General features: G+C 35.7%; 1 protein-coding gene across 1 annotated transcript in view; it reads left to right on the forward strand.

The window, feature by feature from the left end:
* The window catches only part of DCC (DCC netrin 1 receptor), a gene marked incomplete at both ends in the record, with an annotated part of 1,098,829 nt that overhangs the window by 1,008,656 nt on the left and 67,182 nt on the right, over positions 1–22,991 (forward strand). The window contains 2 exons of the mRNA XM_081263478.1: positions 9,939–10,004; positions 22,240–22,402. Coding sequence (XP_081119604.1) covers positions 9,939–10,004; positions 22,240–22,402 — 229 coding nt within the window. The remainder of the gene's footprint in view (positions 1–9,938; positions 10,005–22,239; positions 22,403–22,991) is intronic.

The following is a 22,991-nucleotide window of genomic DNA, read 5'->3' on the forward strand; positions in this document are numbered from 1 at the left end:
TGAGGATCTTCATCACTGTATAATTTCTGGAAATGCAGTCCATTCCTTGGATTTTAAGAAAGTTAAACCTGCTGACCTTGTTGTGAAGGACTCTGTCACTCCTCAATAGGACATTCAGGCCAAGTTCTTAACTCTATACCTGTCATTTTACACCTCAGCAATTTCAATCTCATGAACAAACAGCATGTTCATTGTTTCCAATTTCAGGGAAAGAAGGTTTTCCCTGATCTAGTCAAGCTTAGAATTTAGTTAAATGTAATCCAGACTTGGTAGGGTTTGGATTACAACAGTTGGGCTGCTGTTTGAAAAATGGAAACCTTCCAGCACCCTCTGATGGGAATGTTTAATTGAAAATTAACACCGTTCTACCCAATTATTGTGCATGGTTTGAACTCCATTTATTATTTAATTGCTTGCTACAGCCACTTGAGAAAGCTTTTCTCACCTGCGCTTTCCTCAGGTCCAAGATTTTGCAATTCTAGAAATTATGACTGGTGAAAAAGTAGAGGTGGAAAATGAGTAATGTGCTTTTAATAGAGTGTTAAGTGCTTATCGTGTTCCCTGCAAGCAGTCAAGTGGCTGTTTAAGTCAACCTCTCAGGAGTTTTTATGTTTTAATGGGTAACTTTGAAAGAATGAAAAAATAATCAGTACTCATAGGAATGGATGTGATTTTAACCTTCTCAAAGCAGCAAAGTAGACATTTCTGTTTACAGATCCTCCAGTTAAGATTTCATGAGCAAGTTCCTTTGAGACCACTGCTGCTGGATGTTATTTCCCTGTTATAGACATTAGCCAAGTACAAGGTCTTCCTAGCTTTATTTTCTGTCTACTTCTATCAGTCCTGGGTTTTGCCTTCTTGATTTTTTTTTCCAAAACAGATCCGTCCCTGACATTTTCAGAATGAAGTCAGTTACTTGTCATCAAAACCCAACCCTGGTTACCTGACCACAAGTTCTCTGTCCTGTTCTCAAAGCTGGTATATCCTTCCACATGTACCAAAGTCTAATTATGAAAATTCACCAAATCCTCTAGAAAAAGTGCATTTTTCATGACTCTATACTATAACTAGTACTGTGTCTCAGCCTTGAAAAAACTTTCCTGTCTCAACTGAGTGAAGTTCTCATCTTTTAGACTCCCTTCCCAATGTTTTGTTTTCCAAGAAGCCTTTCTTAGAGTTTTGATCTTTTATTCTTCTGTTTGCCCATAATATCCAACTCATTCTTCGCTATTTTTCCCATTTCTTATAGTTTTATATTTATATTCTAGCTTAATAAGCAGATTTTAAATTTTCCAAGGACAGAGGAATGGGTGGATTCCCATTGTCACCTTCTAATCCCTGCCCAGTCTCTTATTTAGAGACTATTATATTATAATTACCCAAGAGATGCTTGTTGAGTTGCATCATGACCCAGGTGTTTTGGGAAACAGTCATAGATTTGTGGATTTACTGACTAATAGAAGCACAGGTTGGAGAACGTAAAATCAATAGCCCCATGACTCTGGATTTTGTCTATTTTACTAACCTTGGGGGAGAATAAAAAAGGTGTTAAAAGTATGTTTCCAACTGAGAAAACAATATTCAGCAATCACCTAATAAAACAAAAGATCAAGAGAAAAACAAGTTTACTGTGATTCAAGAAATGGCAGTCACCCTTGTACATGATTCTGACCTCCTCTGCTCTTTGCTTGACCTCTACTCTTTCTGTTGTTTCTTGGTAGCAAAAAAAAAAAATTATAGACTTGAATTTCACCAGCTGCTTGTAATTCTGAGTTCATAAAGGAAAAACACATAAAAACTAATGCCACCAATGAGGTTTGGAATTGTGGATAGGGAGTATGAAAAGAACTAGACTCACTTTTGACAACTTGATAACTATGTACCTAGCACAGGGCTAGATGTGGTAAAACATCAGAAAGAAAGAAAAAAAAAAAACAGTTCCATGGGTCCCTCTTCAAGAAGCTTGTCATATGGCTAAGAAAAGGGTATTGACATTCCCAGTCCAACATAAAAAAATACAAAAGTTCAAATCAGATGGTATGTCCACATATGAATGTCATAGGATTTCAGATGGAAAATCACTATGGGCTAGAGTAGAAACGACTTCAAACCTAATACTGAATTTCAAATACATAAGTAAAACCTGAATCAATACAGATAAGTTCCTGGGGAAAGATTAGTTGAACTCTTATTTAGAGAAGTCTTAGGATGGGAAAGTCAGGAAGCCAAAAAAGTGAGCAAATAGTAAGGATTACAGGATGGGTCCAGAGGAAAGCTAGAACAGCACTTTGCAAAATAATGTGCAACCCTGCATTGAGAGTCTTGTAAACCCTATTTATTCTTGGCCACTGATGCCGATCTTCCCTACTTGAGGATGTGATTGTGGGGCACAGCATGGACAGAATGACCTGATATAGAAATAGGTTTGGAGCCTTAGTATTTAGTCACCTTCTAAAAGCTGTCTTAGCCTGTTTTGTTCCCTTCTGTTATGGCTTTTCTGGAGTGACACCTTCACTTTTCCAAATGCTTTGCCTGGTTGCAAACAAAAACTATTTCCTTTCCCCTCCAAAGGCTCTTTCCCACTCTGTGTCCTATTGTAAGTAGAGACAGCATCTCAAATCACACTTGCCTAAACCTTCACAATGCCAACCAGGATCACCTCTTAGAAATGCTCTAATTTGTCCTTCCCATTAGTATCTAATCCACTGATGGTGAAATCATCATCAGAGCTTGTCAGACTCAACCACTTAAAATGCAATCCTGAGTTTATTAATTTTTGTAAGTCACTGTGTACTCATCTATAAAATGAGGCTGATAACATCTACTTCATAGAATTATTAATATTATTCTCACCCTATTTATGGCAACAGTTTCTTCTAATTCATTTATTCTTCACAGAATAATATGTCTAAATTTCATGTCACTGTTCTACTTTAAATACCTTCAGTGGATTTCTGTACCTTACAAAATAAACTCTAGAGTCTGGAAGACCATATAGGGAGGTTTTTTTAATTTCATATCTTACTGTCTTTGTAAACTCATCTACCTCACTTTTCTCTATTTGATAACTTCCAACTCACCCTTTCATTCTTACCTCAAATGCTATCTCCACTGAGAAGCCTTCCATCATTTTTTTAGGCATACGTAATCAACCTTTTTAATCATTGGGATACCTACTTAAAATTATGTATATTTTCTAATTTTTGGAAATTACCATGTGTTTATGATCATTAACTTAACCTGTTTCCTTTGCACTCATTTACAGGCCTCTCTGATACTCATTTTCTGTCCCTAAGGCTTAGAGCAGTAGATCCAGTGGACATGTTTGTTGTGGGAATGGTGGGAACACAGAGACATTAGCATGAATGAAGAAACACTGTACTCCGATGGGAACATCACTTGCGCGTAGGCATGCAGCCAGCAGGATGCTCACATTCTAGGGTCTTCATACTGCAGCTGCAGCTTCCAGACACATAGTCACTTGGAGAAGAAAGAGCTATCATGCTCTTCCCCACTGCTCCCTGTGCTGCTTGGAACTTCACTCAGACACAACACATACTGTGTCTGCCTTTGAAGTAATTCACCCAGAAAGGGAAGGCTGCCACAAACCAGTCTGTGGCCTTTGAGAGAGCATGCTCTTGTGTAAGCCTTCTTCCTCAGTTTTCCACGTGGTATTCTGGTGGAAGGGCTAGATCTTGGGAAGATACAGTTATCCAGAAAATTGCCCATAGTTAGAGAAACATAATGCTTCGTAAATTTAATGAAGTTGTATCTAAAAGTGAACTGAGACCTATATGCTAGCCATTATTTCAGATGCATTAGAGGGTATATGAGGAGACCTGGTGGGAGTAAAGATTCCAGAGAGCACCAGCAGCCACCATATCATTAGCAATTAAGTCTTTATACTTATTCTGTTAACAATTGAATTGTTAATCAGAATTCATTCTGAATTTATGTGACTCATAATTACAACAACTAATAAACTTAATGGGTTTTAGATATGTGTCAGTTTATGATATGCATGATTGGGGTCAATTTACCTGGTTTCATCAGCAACCAGCTAAACAGAGATGGACTAATTAGTTAAAATGATATAAATCAGCACTTTGGAGCTTTGCTTACTTGGAAACTGTAAGAAGGAAATTAACTACTTTTCTAAAATCAAAAGATATTATTGACCTGTCTCTGTTCTTTGGCCCCCTAATATTTGATTTTTATAAGATAGATCTGATTTGCAGGATATTTATGCTAAAACTTCTCATCAACTGATACCCACCATCATCATGTTCAGGAATCCAGATGGTCTGGCACAGTGTTGCTTTTGCTTTGGAGCTTGTGAAGAAGTTCAGTATTTCTAAACTTTTTTTCCTGCCCTAGAAGATTCCCCAGGCAAAGTCTTTACCTATAAGCTACCAAGCTCTGCAAGAGAGCATACCTATGCCTGAGACATCAAAACCTAGACTCAAGCTAAGATGCTGACCAAGAGCAAAAATGAGGATAAGAGATCTAGTTGTCTAAATGGTCCATGTGTAGAAAGCCTAGATTTTCCATTTTGTCCAGGAATGTCCTGATTAATATCTCAAAACTTAGCATCCTCCTTTACTCTTAAAGTATGGTGATTTTCATATCTATATTGTCAGTCTATTTATGACATTTGTAAGTGAAATTATAAACTTAGTTGTTAGTTTCATTTCTAAGGATTCTTTAAGAATGAGTTTGCTTCCTAGCAGGAATCAACTCGGTTCAGATTTTATGTCAAACAGACAAAAACTGAAATTGCAAGAAAACCTGCCCCTTATGGATAAGGAAAATATGCACCATGGCATATTTGGTTTCCTTATGCTATGAATAATTTACAAAATTCATTCCTAGTCTGAAAATTATTGCTCTTAGACTTTCTGCAGGTAGAAAATATCATAAAGGTTTTTAGAAAGGGAAAGCAACAGGATTTGTTGATCACAAAGTCTTAATATATGGGAGGCATGTTAGCTGCCTTACACAGAGAGGAGTGACATTTTCTTTCATTGAGTAAACTTTCTTTTCTGCTTATTTGAAAAATAATATGTTGGACTTTAGAAAAGATTGAAAAAACTCATTAATTCTCTTCTATGAAAATATATTTGAAATATCCTAGGTGTTGGCTATTCTTCTTGGTTTCTGATGTCCCGATATCTTTGTTCAAAGTCAACAATATTATCAACTGCATGATAAATTGATCTCTTAGACACATTTTCCAGCCCCTGAGAAATAATCTACTTTAAATATATCTTGATATGTTCTTTGTGCTGGACAGTAAAACTGTATTCAGATGGCATTAATAGATATTCTTCATCCACTGGTGTACAAGACAAAAAATCGATACAATTTCCATCATTATCACCAGAATTATTCTGAGAGAACCAATTCTAAGATGAAAATGATATCTCCATGCTCTGCATTCTTGGAAGGATGTATATTGAACATTTGTAGATGACTGATCTGTCTGTGTATTTCTCTAGGGATTGATAGCACGGATGCCATCTTGCAGGAACCTTTGTTATCTCCATTCAGAGAAGATGGATTAAAGAATAGATTACAACCACAACATCCAGTTTTCTCTTATGTCCTCTTCCATTTAACTTTCTGCTCTCTCCTTTTCAATATACACAGAGAAAAATCAGACTCTAGCACTGAAATTCCAAATGAATCAATCCTTGGTAGGAAAATGGAAAATTTTTTATCATGGGAAATATTCTTATCTATGCCACAAGTAAGGATTTAAAATAAATGTTGATGTTGTATGATTTTTAGATACACACACAAAAAAAAAAAAACAGAATAAAAATCTATAAGCAATAACTTACATGACATGTAAGAACAAGATTATAAAGAGTAAATTGTGAAATATTTACAATTGGCTAATATTCAGTATGGATTACAATGCACACCCCTCATTACTCTAACACAGAGTATCCTGACATTAGTCATTCATCTGACACTGATCACAGCACATATCACTCTGGTCAGCACCAAGGGATTCAACAATGGACACACTTCCTAAAGGAGGTTGAGTTACTTCTTTCCTTTGTTCCCTCAGTCCAGAGAGCAAGTGGCAGGGAAGTCAAGGAAACATTAACTTTTGTGTAAGGAAGCACTTTGATCATGGTGAAAAGGAAACTCCTCAGAAAATATATTTTACAAATAAAACATAAAAAATAACTTCTGAAGTGACTTTGTAGTTTATAGTATTTTCAAGATTAAATAAGGGAGAGGAGCATGAAATTTCTGGATAAGACCTACCGAAGGAGGCAACTAAATAAAATATATTTAACTGTCTTTTAACTATTTTAAATAATTCAAAATCAGCCACAAGCTTTCTCTTCGTAAAATCCACCATAAGCCCTTTATTTTGTCTAATTTTTCTTTATGAAACAACCAATTCTGGATTCAAAACCTAAGATAGCCATAGAAAATATTTGCTTTAATTATCAAAATGTCCTTGCAAAAGTGGTCTTTCTTTCTTTTTATAAAACTATCTAGATGAAATCTTATCCAGTTAAGAGATATATAAATTGATTACTCTTCATCAGCTTAATTCTTTCTCCCATGCTCAATTTCTACTAAGAAAATATGAGCTTTTACTAGTATATTACATAGAATTACATATTTTTATCATTGTACTCATATAAAATGATACTAATTATACAAAAAAGAAAAAATAAAGTACCATTTTTAATTCTTTGAGCCATGTTGAGCTTTATTTGGGAGGAAAAAACCTGTATACACTGAACTCTATTACATTATGTGCAAAACAAAAAATAAGTTTTATTTAGATTTGAATTAAATTAAATATTTGGAATTTTAATTTTTTTAAAAAGTTAAATATTTAGTGCATTATCAAAATGATAAGGGGTCTTAAAATAAATATAGAAACTATAATGTAATGGAATTTAACATCATACCTTATTTTTATTTACAAGTAGTTTTAATGCTATAGATAAATGAAAAACAATTCAACCAAATCTAATAATGATCTTAAAGTAATAGATGGATTAAGTTATTCTTAATTCCTTAAAGTCAGACTAAATTAAAAATATTAACAATTGGCTAATATTCAGTATGGATTGTCCTGTTTAGGCTTTGGATACAATAAACCAACTCTGGTAGGATTTATAGCTAATACATCTTTTTATAGTTCCTCTTCCCTGAGGATCTAGGACTATGCCTTTCATGTAGTAGGCATTTAATAAGTGTTGAATGAATTATTACCAGTTTAATGCTCTTTTAATAAAATTTAGACCTCTGGGACAGGGCAGTAGTTTGTATCTTTGCATTAATTGACTTTCACTCCAACCATCTTCCAAATTCTAGTTACTCCTCTCTTTTGCTAAATCAGTGCTTATGAAATTAACCAAGTTAGCAAATATGATACCATAGTAACAAATCCTTAAAAAACCTTGGCCTGCCAGGCAGTATCACCAGTATCCTTTCCTCTTTTGTTTCCAACATCTCCATATTTATAACATTTTGGTACCTGCCTTGCAACAGTGGGAGAAGACTTTCTGAAGGAAGCCTTCTTGGAATTTAAATGACATATTTGAGGGAATGGGAACTTGGCGCGTAAAATTAAAATTTGATTCTTGTGTCTTTAGATCAAGAGATTCCAGGCTCATCAATATCCCAGAAAGGGTTTTGTGTTCTCTCAGTTGAACTGGTGTAGGAAATCTAAATTACCATAAATCCAATCTTTCTCATTGATGATATCATGATTCCTTAAAGTACTTTCTTTTGGTCTGTTGTTAACTTTTCTTTTGTGGTACCAATCTAATTATAGCCAACAAAAACTTTACTTGTGTCAACACACTAGATCCTTTGGGTAGAATGCCTGCATTTTAAGCTACTCTCTTAATTAGAATAATTTCCAGTGTTCCTTACTCTTATCCGGGACTCTGACCTCTGTGACATCGGATTTATTTTCCTCCTTATTGAAATTTGCAATGTAATCAATAGCCTGGCTACATTCAAGGAGTGCTATACCCATAGAATTTAATGTCTAAGTAATATATGTATGTGCTTGTGGGCTTGCTTCTGCATCCTCCCACAAACTAGCAGGGAGAGTTGGAAACTTCATTAAAAAGACATTTGTCAGGATGCTAGAGAAGGAAAATCCTCCACAGGCTATCTACCTAATTTCCAGCCAATACAGGATTACTCCCAATAGGAATCATTTATTGCCTATACTGGCCTAAGTGATGAGGTTGTTAGCATCTCTTTTGGCTGACTGCTTTGCAATCTAGCTGCTTTGAGTTGCTACAAAAGTCATCTTAATATTCATACAGAACTTCTGTCTCACTTCATTTCTTCCAACATTGATCTCACAGTGTCCCGTGGGCAAAGCTTTTCTTCTGCTCATTGAAACTTCAAATGCATCAGAATCAAATAAGCAAGGCATTTGGAAAAGGGTTAATCTTGTCCACATTTTAGTCAGACCACCAAAATTTTCACAGTTTCTGCTCTTTTTATTGTCGTTTTCCCAGCCACACCTTTTGCACACACGTATGCACACACATGTGCATATGTGTATGTGCGGGCGCGCGCGCGCGCGCACACACACACACACACACACACACACACCCTAATTTCCACTTCCTGGTCCACTCAGTCATTGACTCAGAAGATGTTAATCGTGCCATTTTCTGCTGAAGACATATGTGATGAGATTAATTTCTTTCATTGCTTGTTGGAAGCTTGCTGTCCATTTTAACTTCAGCCCTAACTCAATATCAAAAAAATTTTAAAAATTGTAAATGTGTAGTCAATGAACAGAATACTAAGTTGTTTCTTCACAACCCTTTTGCAAATAAAATGATGAGGTCTTAGGAAAGCTTTAGTAAGAGGAATGTTTGGTGTTCAAAAGAATGTCACAAGACCAGAGCTTGAAAGCCATAAGGGGGAAGTAATCTGAAATCCATAAATGTGGGAAAACAACCCATGTTATTTCTGCTGACTGCCTGAATGGACTTCCTGTTTATCACCCACTGATTATAACTGCTCTCAGAAACAACATTTTGAAGCAAATAAAATGGAGAGTTAGCTATGTTCTGCTATGATTTGCACATAGATTCAACTCTCATGTTTTTTCTGTAAGATGTCCACTTAGATAGTCTACAACTCAAAATCTAATCAAATAATGACAGTTGCACACATGCATCAGTAGAAAGGGTCTGCTTGTGGAAAAACAACATTAAGTTTGGGATGGCAGTATACTTATTTGTGGTTAATTTCTGACTCAGTTCTCCTAAATACTACTTTCACAACTGTTTAACACCTCCTAGAAGGCATGGTTTCCAATACTGCAGCCTTCTTCCTTTTGTGGTATATTTGTAAGAAATATTCAGATGGTGTGGGTTGAGAACTTCCCCAACTCTACTTCTAATCTATTACCTCACGCACAGGTACATTTTTGGCACACACAGCTACAACAAAAAATATATTCAAAGCAAAGTTATGAGATGAATTTTATGGTCCCCTGGTAGAATAGTTACAAACTTATCATAAACTCATATCTGAAGGGTGCCAGTAAAGTTTGAACCTAGGAAATGTGACCTGCCTAATTTCTGTTCTGAAAAGTTGGGGAGCACACCATTTTAATACCACTACTTGTCACTTTCATAAAAATATTGGGAGAAGAGCAAGGAAAGAGGATGGGGATCACTTACCAGGGAGGATTTGAATTTATTTGGTTTAAGGGAGTCTATTTTCATGGAAGGCTTTTCTCACATATGAAAAATAACATTTTCTCACAGGTATAACTATATTAATATTGTCAGACTTTCTTGGAGGTAGGCAAAATAATCTCATTCAATTATTGTGTAATTTTAAATATTTATTTTGTGTTTTATTTTTTACTTTCATGGGGTATATCCACTAACATTCTAATGTACTTTTCTAATAAACAGGTCGTCATGGAGATGGAAGTTACTGGCCAGTTGATACCAATTTGATTGACAGAAGCACTCTCAATGGTAAGAATATAAATTAGGTTCTATAGAATTAGTTATACTAATTAAATGGTTAATGCTAGAGTGTCTGAAGAAAAATATGTATCGAAAAGTACCAAGAACCCCAGTCTTAGGATTTCTGTGGCATAGTAGAAACCTGAAGTTATATTAGCAAACCTGTTAACTCTCTACCAAGAGATGATGCCAATAGGAGGTGACAAGTGCATTTAAAAAATAGAGAAGTTCAAGCATAAAGCAGTCTATAAATGATACAGGACTGCAAAATACCTAGATTCTAATGTGGTAAGTAAAGTATTGTAAATGTTTACAAAAATGAATTTTTTAGAGAAGAAGATAACTAGGTTTGATTAAACTGAAATCAACTAGAATTCATAAATTGAAGTTATGGAATCCTTTCACATATAGACTACATTTACTCCATAAATCCTTAAACATTTTATTGTTAATTTTCTTTTGTTTTTTAAGACTAGACATTTGTTTTGCCCACTCTGTGAAGCTTGCCCATATAGCTGTTGGCTTTTAGTGTAAACAAATGGAGGCAGGACCCAAAACTTCAAGGGAAGGAGACAATTGATATGGGCTACATTCCAGGGCCCTGTCCTATGTTGTTTAAAACACAGTCTCTGGAAGGATAAATAAATACTAGCCAACTTCTCAGTGGAGAGATAGATAAGTAGGTAGGTGGGTAGGTAGATAGATAGATAGATAGATGATTTATTTAAAATATATTGCTGTTGCATTGTTTGAATTACTAAAAATAAAATCAGATATTCATAATGTCAAAGACTTGGGTAGCTGCCACCAAATTAAAATACTAAATATTTAACAAACAATTGAAATCTCTTGTATGTCTCTGCATTACCGCATGCTTCTTTTCTATTATCATTCCTCACTCTGATATAAACACTTTCCCAAATTTGAAGCTTACCACATTTTTATAAGTATCCCTAAACAGTGTATTATTTTATGTTTGTAAATGTGTAGAAATACCATCATATCAAATACTATCATACAGTATCCTCCTGCACCTTGCTTTCATCTTTAGCTTTCTGAGGTTTTTCCATGTGTTTGAAAACCACTCTTATTCATAATTTATCTTTGTGGCTGTACAGTATTCTATTTTAGGAAACAATATAATTCTTTATTTAACCATTTTAGCAGGATTTCATGAAAAATTTGATTACTGAGCAGATAACCTTCTGTTAGGGTGGTCTTCTGTTAAAAAATCCAGATGGGAAGCCAATATTGTGATGTAAAAGTTATTTGCTGAGTGTGATATCAGAATAAGGGGGTGAGTTCAGTAACTATTTCTACCATAGACTATGATAATCTAATGCATCCATTTCCCCAAAGAGAAATGTGCAGTAGGCCAGATGCTACTTGAGCAAAGTTTCAGTGCCTCCTTCCTCTGGCTAGTGACAGACTCAGGAACATATTTTCACTTGCTGACTCCTCTTTTCAAGTTGTCTGCCATATCTTCCTCTACTACTAATGCCTTTTGCCTGAGCATAAACATTTTCTTACATTTAAATTTTATCTTAGTTCAATTCTGTTGCTATAGCAAAACACTTTGGATTAGATACTTTATAAAAAATAGGAATTTATTGTTCACGGCTCTGAAGGCTGAAAAGTACAAAATCAGAGTGCAATCAAGCTGAGAATCTGATGAAGGCTTATTCTCTGCTTCACAGATGGTGACTTCTACCTGTGTTCTTTCCTTGTGCGAGGAGCAATGAAACTCTCCCAGGTCTCTCTTCTAAGGGCGCTAATGCCATTCATAAAGGCTCTGCCCATATGATCTAGTTATCTCCCACTAAATGTCCCCATAAAGAGGTTTGATTTCAATATAGGACTCGGGGTCTGCAGATGGTCACAAACATTCAGACCATAGCAAGTTTCCTGAATATATATTCCAGTCTAGCCTCTCTAATGTTATATTCAGTTTGTTGTGTCTAGGATGTTTTCAGCTTCTTATTGTTCACTGGTCCTCCTTCCTCATCTAAGCAACACTCTTTACAGCTAATCCTTGGCTCTGGTAGTTCCTGATATGCACAATATGGGAGTTTATATCCGGAAGATGAGAGGAGAGATGTGTGAAGACTAAAAGCAGACCAATGGCATGCTCCATAAAGTAGGTTTAGGTATTGGTAGTTTCCTCCTCCGAACTCTATAAGTTTCATTAACTCACTCTTCTGCTTCAATTTTTAATCTTCAGCTTGAACAATATGCCAAATGCATTTCATGCATTCAGGCAGTCAATCAATAAATGCAAGCCCTCATGGAGTGCAGAGCACTTGCAATGAGCTGTGGGTGCAAACTGAATGACCACTGCAGGAGCAATAAGCCAAGAGGTTGAATTAGCTGGGTAAACAAGGCAGAGGAGCACTCAGAAGATGAAAGATGGTGAGGAAAATCCCAGAGATGGACAGGAGGGCAAAAGAAAGAAGTTGTTGAAATTGTGTAGGGAAACATAATTGTAGTATTGGTTATCTTAGGATAGATTGTAGGTTTGGAGTCCTTGTGGGAAATTAACATTGTGCCCTTTGGAATCACCCAACAGTGTCAGTTGTGAGATTCTGTTTCTACAGGGAGTTTTAAATTGAAATTCATTTTCAGTTAAGGGCACAACCATTTATACTAGCACAGGATAATACCTTTTGATGGGACAGGGTACCAGGAAATTAAAGAGAGAATCAGCATGGATAATGGAGAAAGAGCCAGTGTCCCCTCAAGCTTTCAACCATCACTCAGCAGGGGTCACATGTGTTAAAGGTAGAACAACAAGGACCACTGGCCCAGAATGATGTGCTCTGTTGAACTGCATGTCCTAATGGACTCAACGGAATTATCAGATTTATTAACTACAAAGATAAGGAGGCCCTGTAAAATCTGAATTATGTTAAGGGTCTATGAATCATAGATAAAAGCTTGTAAGGGATTCCCATCTCATGTACATATGCATCTCAAAGTATGTTTGCATTAGCAATGGGATATGATTCGAACCTAGCTGGACCCCAGTATTCTTACTTGCCCAATCTATCATTTCCAATTTTGGGTCAAGCTTAATGGCTTGGTATTGATTCTTTGAACTCACCCTTCAAAATAACATGAACTCTGGTTAAAAGAAAGCCCAGCCTAAATTTGAGGTGAGCATGTATATCAACAGAACTTTTCTTTTCAAAAGATTCAGACCTCAGAAGACAGTAATGGAAAGAAATGCAGGTCACTGTGTTCATTTTTTTTTACCATTTAATTTATGATTCCTAGTGAGAATGCAATCATAATTAAATTTGACCTGATAAACATTATCTCACAGGATCATGAAGACAAAATAGACTAGTGACAGTCAGTGGCTTTGGGCCAGTTGATATAAATTATTCATATTATCCCTCCCCAATTTTCTGCATCACTTAATGGTATTTTAGGGATTTCATGTTATATGCACGGGATACATAAAGCACCTGAAATACTTCTAGATTACCTACAGGAATAACAAATTGGCTGATTACAGTGAATTTATAACCTCAAGACACATGGGTGGTGGAAGGCAAACTTAATCTGTTTCCTATACTATTATGCAAGCAGATAAATTATGGTAAATATGTAATTTGCCTTTAGCCCTGGCTATTACAAGCAAATCAGCAACAGCCTCTGAAAATCCAGCTTCCTAATTAACATTCTGCTAATGTCTTCAGATTTCAGAAGTGGGTATGTTTCCCAATTAGATGTGCAAGTGAGGCCCCTGAATGACAAAAAGTACAATCTCAATTCACTGTTAAAACTAGCCTGCGTCAACAAAAACCAGCAGTCAATGAAATTTCATACATCTCCCTACAGTGGCAGAATTATAGAGGTTTCCTGGCTCTTCCTACACTTGCAGAGTTCATCTTTCAAAGCATTGTAATAGAATAATGGCTTATTGTGAGGATACTCCAGCCAGTTGCAAATAAGCTTAGACCTTGCTAATCATTTACTTTATTTTCCAGCATGCCACTCTTTTAAAAATGCCCTTTTAGAATTCAAATAAAGGAAAACAAAGCTATAGTTCATGTTTACTCTTACAGTTGGAAGCCCTTAATTAAATTGTAGAAACTGAAGAGGCTTCCTAAATTATTTTCTGATGGCAGGTAGAATCAAAGCTAATATGTGGTGATAGGCTCGTATTTTGCTTGTGATGCTTTCCATTTAAAATCATGGTCCACATTCTTAACACTGAAAAATCTTCAAATCCTGAAAATATATTTTGCGAGTTTATATTTGTATGAATGACCACAACTACGACAATTACTTAAACTTAATCCTATATTTCTCCTATGGAAGCACCAGTTTCCTTATAAGGGTTGTTCTGCCTGTAATTTACAAAATCGGTTTAGTCAGTTGCATTAAAAGATCTATTAGCCTTACAAAAATTATTACTTTATTAGCCTCAATCGTTGGAAAAAAAAAACAAGTTAAACTTGTTTTTTAATATTTTAAAATATTTTTTAATAATTTAATATATTTTTAATATTTTGGCACCTCATTATTAACCAAAAAGTCAACATTACTACTTAATATTTCAAATACTTGGAATTGTATTAGATGCTCTTTAAAATGTGACATACACTCTTTTGGAGTGAATGTCAGAGAAAAGGCCATGGTTTGCCCTCAATTTTTGAAACATTGTTTGTTTGTTTGTTTGTTTGTTTGTTTGTTTGTTTGTTTTCAGAATTCAATAACATTTTAGCCAAACAAGATAATGTATAGATGAAGTTCCTTTGAAATGACTGTTCTGAGATTGGTAAAACTAGAAGACACCTAAGCTTATACTCAGTAGCCATCTTAATGCCAAAACCAGGTCCAGAGTCATGTTTTATAGCTTTCCCCCAGATGGAAAGATAACTGAAAGCACCTGCATGTCTAGGACCCATAATGGTGACTAGCAGAGGCTATGCTGGCCTCTCACCCACACATAAATGTCCCACAGGACCTTAAAGGATCCAGCCTAACCTCAGACCCCAGAGCTCACTTTTCCAGGCATTCAGGCTGTGTGAACAGAAAGATCACTGAAACTTTTTGGATTTCAGTTTTCCATCTGAACATAGACAGTTTTAAACAAGAGAAGAACTTCTTCATCTCAGCACTAGCAACATTGAGAGTTGGATGATCCTTTATTATGGAGGCTGCCCTATCACTAGAACATTTAGCAGCACTCTTGGCCTCTATCCCCTGAGTGCCAGTATTGGATTTCTTCTCCTGTATTTTAATAACACAGATGTCTCTAGATGCTGCCATGTTTCCCCTGAGTGGGGATGAAGGTTGCAGGTGAAATCTTCCCAGTTGAAAACCATGGAGCCAGATCACTATTACCTAAGGAGTGTTTAAGGGATATGAGTCCCATGAGAAGCTCTGGAAAGAACAAAATGTAGCATTGACACTTAAGCATTGGAGAAAATGTCTTGATCCTATACTTATGTTTTATTGGGGTCTTCCTTTTTGCTTGAACACTAGAGAGCTTAGTTCTAAGAGAGATTTTCTGCTTATTCTTATATTGTTGACTTTGGTGATCTCATACATTTCCAAGACTTCAAATTTCATCCAGACTCCACAGTTCATTTCTCTAGTGCAGCCCTTCCAACTGCCTGCTGAACTCTTACCATCCACTCCAGTGTATTCAAGACTGGGCATGGGCTCTTCCTCTCTAAGCCTTCCCTTCCCCATCACCACATCTCAGAAGGGAGGACTATTGCCTAAGCCCAAGCCTGCCTCTGCCTTTCTCTCCTCTCCCATATAAAACCAGCATTTTGCTCCGCTGCTTTCAGACTGCATTGTGTAAATGTCCACAGTTGCCACATCTCTATTCAAACCCCCATCTTCATCCAAAGATCTTTAACATCCTCTTAGCATGTCTCTGCTTCCACCAACCTCCCTTTCCATGGCATCCAGAGAGGTCTTCCTAAAACAAATCAAGAAAACCCTTAAATGGTCTGTGATTGCATTTCAGGTAACTGAATGAGCTCTGTATGACAGGGTCCTGTTTCTCTTTCCAACCTCATCGTATGCCATTCTCTCTTCTGTGCCCAATGTTCTAGATCCATAGCCCACCTCCAGTTGCCTTGTAAAGGAACAAAATCTACCTCCTAGCATTCTTCATGATTCAGCCTGTTACTTCCTGAATGAGCCCTTTCAAAGCGGCCATCACCAACCACATGTTCTCGTGTTATATCAATGTGAACTCTACTACTTTTCTTTTAATATCACTATATTATAATTGTAATTTTATAATTATTTGCCTGAGAACCTGTTTAATATCAATCTTTTCCAGTAAATCATAAATTCTATGATGTTAGCCATCAGGCCTCTCTTGATCAAAACATAGCATCCTCAAGACCTAACTGGATCTTTAGGAAATGTTTATATTCTTGAGACAAGAAATATTAATTTTTTTTCAACTTAATTGACCAAAGTTTTTTTGTTTGTTTGTTTTTGTTTTTGTTTTATTCTTTCCTCATTGCACTGATGGATATTTCATTTTAGGGAATACTATTCTAGATTATCTGTGAGTCTGTTTCAGCTGGTTGTCTATAGTACCCAATTATAAGGGGAAATGTTTTTAAATTATCAAGGCTGAATGAATTTCCATTCAATTCAAAGACCAGCAAAATTATGAAGACATATGTTGAGCTCAAAATATTCCAACTATTGTTGTAGGAAAAGTGTGCAGTGTCTAACTAGAAAGTTCCATTGTCTGTCTTTCCTCAGAACTGGGATTATCATTCCTGTGTTCACACTGTTCACCTGGCTATTGGTGTTGTGCAACTAGTAGGGCACAGCCATTGTTACCAAGGTTTCAGTCTTCAAAAGAGGAGCCAGGGCTTCCAAATTCAATACCTGGTTCCTTTTCTATATAATCAAGCACTCAGTACTCTGTTTCCCACAACATTTATGAGGGAAAATATAATGAACCAATAAAATATTTTTGAAAGCTTACAACATCATAGAAAAACTGAAGGGATTATTTCACTAAGCCATTTTTTTAAATCTTTATTAGTACTTGAGACCCATCACATTATTTAAGTGTCTATTTTTGCTTTTATTAAGTTTAGTGGGAAAAAGATTAAACATTTTATTGTGACAAAACATCATCAAATTAAAAAATGAATGGAATGCCCTCGGGACTGTAAAAAATTGTGATTCTCACTGATTTTCATGGAGTGCATATAGGCCTTGATTATTGAGACACTGGATACCCATGTTAGTGTGCTAATGCCAGGAAGAGATACTATATTAAAAACTATATTTTTTTCTTTAAATTGGATAAATAATATAGGTTGAAGTACATTAAACCACATCATAATGTCTGTTAAGGGCCAATTCTGTGCCAGGCTTGGGTCAGTTTATCCACACTCTCATAGCATAATCACAGCAACCTGGAGGGGTTTTGCAGATCTCTGAATTTTCCATGCAGCTTGTCTGCTGATGGCTGAAAGGTAGCTGCAGTTGTATTGTCTCCCAAAGCTCCTTATGGCACTAGTCTAGGTTTGTGAGCTCTGAATTTCCTTTTAATTTGGATTGGTATTTTGGAGATGTTGAGGTATATAGTCATTCCTTATTCTTTGCAGGTTCCGTATTTGTGAGCTCACTTACATGTTAATATTTGCTTGTAACCTGCAAATCAATACTCATGGTGCCTTCATAGTCCTTTATGGACCTGTACAAAGTAACAGAACATTTGAGTTGCCCAAGGCGCATGTACCCAGCTGAGGTGGAGCAAGGCATCTCTGCCTGTTGCTTCATCTCCAAAGTAAACAAGTTCCTTTTTAATGGCATGTTTAGTGCCAAGTTTGTTTGCTTGTTTTTTTCTTTTGGTACCTTTTGTTGGTGATTTTACTTCCTACAATGACCTGCAAACATAAATACTGTAGTGCTTTATACTATTTGTAAGCACAAGCGTGTTCTGCCTTACAGAGAAAATATGTGTTAAGCTCTCTGTTCAGGCATGAGTTATACTGCTCTTGGCTGTGAATTCAAGGTTATTGACTCCACATTATACATTAAATAAGGTGTCTTTAAATAAAACACACATTATATAAGGTTACATATTGATTGACTAGTAAAAATGTTGTGTGCAGAGGCTGACAGGAACCCAACCCTGTTTTTATCTATCTAAGCCACAGCTTGGAATTCACTCACAGCCCTGTGTTTGTGACAACTTGACAGAACAAAACCACTGCTTCTAAAGACACCATTGCACTTGACTTTCTTAACCTCTGATTGATGTCACATATTCTGAGCATTCAGCCTTGATTTGAGATTGGGAAATTAATGAAAGACCTTGAATACTAACCTTAAAACTGATGGAAACTTCTATTGAAAATCTTAAAGGCCTAGAACCAGAGCTAGGTAGTAGGAGTTCTCATGCTCCCTAAATCACCAAGGCAAATAGCAGTATAATATCACTGGTGCTCTGCAGGATTCAGACATTATTTTCTGACTTACAACATGATCTTCTTGGGTAGAAAGACATTTGAATAATTCTAAATAAGCAGGTTTCTTTTAAATGCTCATAAGGCACACCATTAAGTATGATCGAAACTAAGTTTGGTAAATGTTAAACTTAAGTCATGCTAATATAAACCATGAGGTCCTGAACCATCTACCTTGAAAGCCCTCACATAAAAATGTTAATTTATGCTAATCAATTAATTTATTAAGTACAGAAAAAGCATATTAAGATATTACTATAAAATGGCTTTTCAAATAATAAGTCAGTCTATGATACAGAACGTTCTGACCTTTCATAACTTGCCCCAATCCTTTGAAGTAAATATAAAAATTACTTCAAGGAAATCTTATTTCTTTCATTTATAATCAGAATATGCTAAGACTTTAGGCGAGGTTCAAGTTATATCAGATATGCCTATTATTTTTCCAATAGTAATGAATCAATAATTATTTAAGATTGAGTAATTATCTTTTCAGTTTCAGTTAACTATCTTGACAAAAGATATTGTCTCAATTTTTTTATTACTCATGTTTTATTGGTTCTTTTTAGTTATACACAATAATAGGATTCATACTGATATGGAGGACACATAGGTTGTCTCCATAGCTTGGCTATTATGAATTGTATGGCTTTAAACATTGATGTGGCTGCGTCACTGTAGGATGTTGATTTTAAATCCTTTGTGTATATATAGGGGAATGGGATACCTGGATCATATTGTTGTTCCAATCCTAAGATTTTAAGGGATTTCCATACTGCTTTCCAGAGTGTTTGCACTAATTGCAGTCCCACCAACAATATCTGTGTGAACTTTTTTCCCCACATCCTTGCCAACGTTTATTGTTACTTGTATTCTTGATAATAGCCATTCTGACTGGAGTAAGATGAAATCTCAAGGTAGTTTTATTTTGCATTTCTCTAATTGCTAGAGATGTTGAATATATCTTTCTATATGTTTGTTTACCATTTATATTTCTTCTTTTGAAAAGTGGCTGTTTAGTTCTTTTGTCTATTTATTGATTGGGTTATTTGGGGAGTTTCTTTTGTATGATTTTTGAGATCTTTGTATATCCTGTATATTAATGTTCTATCTGAGGAGCAGGTGGCAAAGATTTTCTCCCACTCTGTTGACTCATTATTCGCACTCATGATTGTTTCTTGTGTTGTGACGAAGCTTATTAATTTGATGCCATTCCACTTATTGATCAGTGGCTTTACTTTTTGAGCTCTAAGAGTCTTTTTAAGGAACTCCGTTCCTGAGCCAACATGTTGGAGTGTTGGTTCTACATTTTCATCTCAAAATGCAGGGTTTCTGGTCTATTCCTAGGTCTTCGATCCACTTCAAAGTGGCTTTTGTGCAAGGTGAGAATAGTGGTTAAATTCCATTCTACTACATGTTTTCTTCAAGGTTTCCAAGCACCATTTGTTAAAAAGACTATCTTTTCACCAATGTATGTTTATGGTGCCTTTGTCTTGTAGGAGATAACTGTATTTGTGAGTATTTGTTTCTGTGTTTTTTATTCTTTTCCACTGTTCTTCATGTCTGCTTTCGTGCCAGTACTATGCTATTTTGGTTACTATAGCTTTTGGTATAATATGAATTCTGGTATTGTGATGCTTCCTGCTTCCCCTTTCTTGCTAAGGATTGCTTTGGCTATTCTGGGTCTCTTATTTTTCCAAATGAATTTCATAACTGCTTTTCCTATTTCTATGAAAAATGCAATTGGAATTTTAATAGTAATTACACTAAATCTATATAGTGCTTTTGGTATTATGGCCATTTTGACAATATTAATTTTGTCTATCCAAGAACATTGAAGGTCTTTCCATCACCTAAGGTTTTCTTAAAGTACTTCCTTTAGTGTGCTGTAGTTTTCATTGTGGAGGTCCTGCACTTCTTTTGTTAGATGGATTCCCCAAGTGCTTTTTTTTGAAGCTATTATGAATGGGATAGTTTTTCTAATTTATTTTCAGCAGATTTATTATTGGAATATAATATAGGGATACAATTGATTTATGAGTATTGAACTTGTATCCTACTACTTTGCTGAATTCATTTACAAGCTCTAGAAGTTTTCTGGTGGACTGTTTTGGATCTTCTAAATATAGGATCATGTTGTCAGCTAACAGATAATTTGAGCTCTTCTTTTCTTGTGTTCCTTTAATTTTCTTTTCTTCCCTGATTGCTTTGTTTAGAGTTTCAAGGACTGTGTTGAATGGAATGGTGAAAGTTGGCATCCTTGAATCCTACATTGAAGATTATTCCTAAAAAATCTGTAATTTGGGATTTCACAGCAGAATTATCCCAAATACTATAGTAGATTTAGGCAAGCTTTTTATTTAATGTTGAATAATGATATTGTGAGAACTTACTAGGACATTGTGGCAGTTACTTTGCATTGATTTTCTCTAATTCTGACAGTAAGTATACACAATATCTATTATTATTCCCATTTTACAGATGAGGGCACTACGGTTCAAAATGCCTAAATATTTTGCCCAAAGGGTATAGAAAGCTAACGTAGGTTGTTAGAGAAAAATTTAAACCAAATTCTAAGAAAACATTCAAATGCATTGCATTTTGGTATATTATAAATTAATTTACAAGTACAATTGTAAGTTAATATCAACATTTTTAAAATTTATAACTTTTAGTGACAAACATTACCTAGAATATTTTTAATTGACCACTGAGTGAGGTTTTATGTGATTTAAATAATCATTAGCCATCTTGATGAGGTAAGCAACTTATCAAAAATGCCACATTATTCTATTATTTTCTGCCTAAGTATTTCCTACAGTAAAATACTGATGCAACACAAGAGCACATTTATATAAAGAGTCTATGCCACTTTTTGAACCCAATGGTGGCTTTTGAGTGGGATTCATGCACTCTTGACAAGTTGAAAACTCAGTATGCTTTCTGGATAACATATTAAGATAAATAGGATAAAATATAAGTGGTTGGTATAAAAATATTTTCTTTTATGGCATAATATTAATAATCTTTTATCATAAATCACAGACTCTGGTTCTTATCATTTTGAAATTTTTGTAGTACAAATAGCATCTTTCTTCTCCTTTCTCTTTGTTCTTAATATGAGCTTAATTTTTATTGAGATCTAACTCACATACCATAGATTCACCCTTTCAAAGAGTTCAAAGGAGTTATTTTTAGTGCAGGCATAAGGTTATGCTACCATTGCCGATATCTAACAATCTAATTCCAGAACATTTTCATCACCCCAAAGGGAAACCTATACCTATGAGTAGTCCTTCTCCATTGATCTTTTTCCTCCACAAAGATACTCTCTATCCCTATAGATTTACTTATTTTAGATATTTTTAGGTGTTATTGTCCAGTATGTGGACTTCTTTTTCTGTCTTCTTTCACTTAGCATAATAATTCTGTGGTTCATCCACATTATAGCACGTGTCAGTACTTCATTATTTTTATGGCTGGGTAATGTTCCATCACATGGATATACCACATTCAGCGGATAGACATTTAGTTTATGTCCACCTTGACTCTTCTGTGTAATGCTGCTATTAACATTCGTATAAAAGCTTTTGTGTGGACTCACATTGGTCATTTATCTTGGGTGGAAAGTTTTAAGTCTTCCCCTCTCACTTTTCATTGCTCATTCTCAGAACAATAGGAACTCTTCACATTCCCTCCACCCTACAGAGCTTGATAAACACTGGCAGTCACATCTTCCTAGACCTGAACTCCATGTGCTCATCTTTTCCCAGAGCCACCCATTGGGCAGATGCACCCACCGCATGGCAGCGCCACCCCCCAGAAGAACAGCAACCTGCTTGTGATCATCGTGGTCACTGTGGGCATCATCACAGTGCTGGTAGTGGTGATTGTGGCAGTGATCTGCACCCGGCGCTCTTCGGCCCAGCAGAGGAAGTAAGTAACAGTTGACTCTGGAGAGGAGAGAAATCACCATCTTTCTGAGTTCTTTCATAACTGACCTTGGCAAGCCTTGCCTCCATCCATTCCAGGAGTATGAATGAGTAAGGTCTAGACTTGCAGATGTAACAACACCAACCCTGGAGACCCACTTGCATTTCTGCTAGCTTATACTTCTCAGTCCACATTCTTCTTTTCAAGTGAAGGCGGGTATTCTATAAGTAATACTCAGTGAATGAATTCTACCATGTCCCTGCTTCTGGCTTTCTCACCAAGTGCGTGTAGACAATTGAAGGCAGTGTTCTCTGTAAGTACTTATTTATCACTTCTGACAGGGAAGCCTGCAGGCAGTTAATCAACGCTAGTTGAGTGGATGACTAAATATAGAATATCAAGTTCAGTGTTGTTACAATCATACAGGGTGCTTAGCTCAGAGGCAGTAGTAAAGAACAGGAGAGAGATTTCAGAGAATTCCAAAGGGCTCCTATTTTCTTGTGATGGTTAATTGTCAGAAATTAAAAGTATTGAAGATTTTTAAAATGCTTTCATATTATATAGCTCTAGGTTCTAGTACATGCAGAAAATT

This window comes from Spermophilus citellus (assembly GCF_964194105.1).
Source record: "Spermophilus citellus genome assembly, chromosome: 12".
NCBI lineage: Eukaryota > Metazoa > Chordata > Mammalia > Rodentia > Sciuridae > Spermophilus > Spermophilus citellus.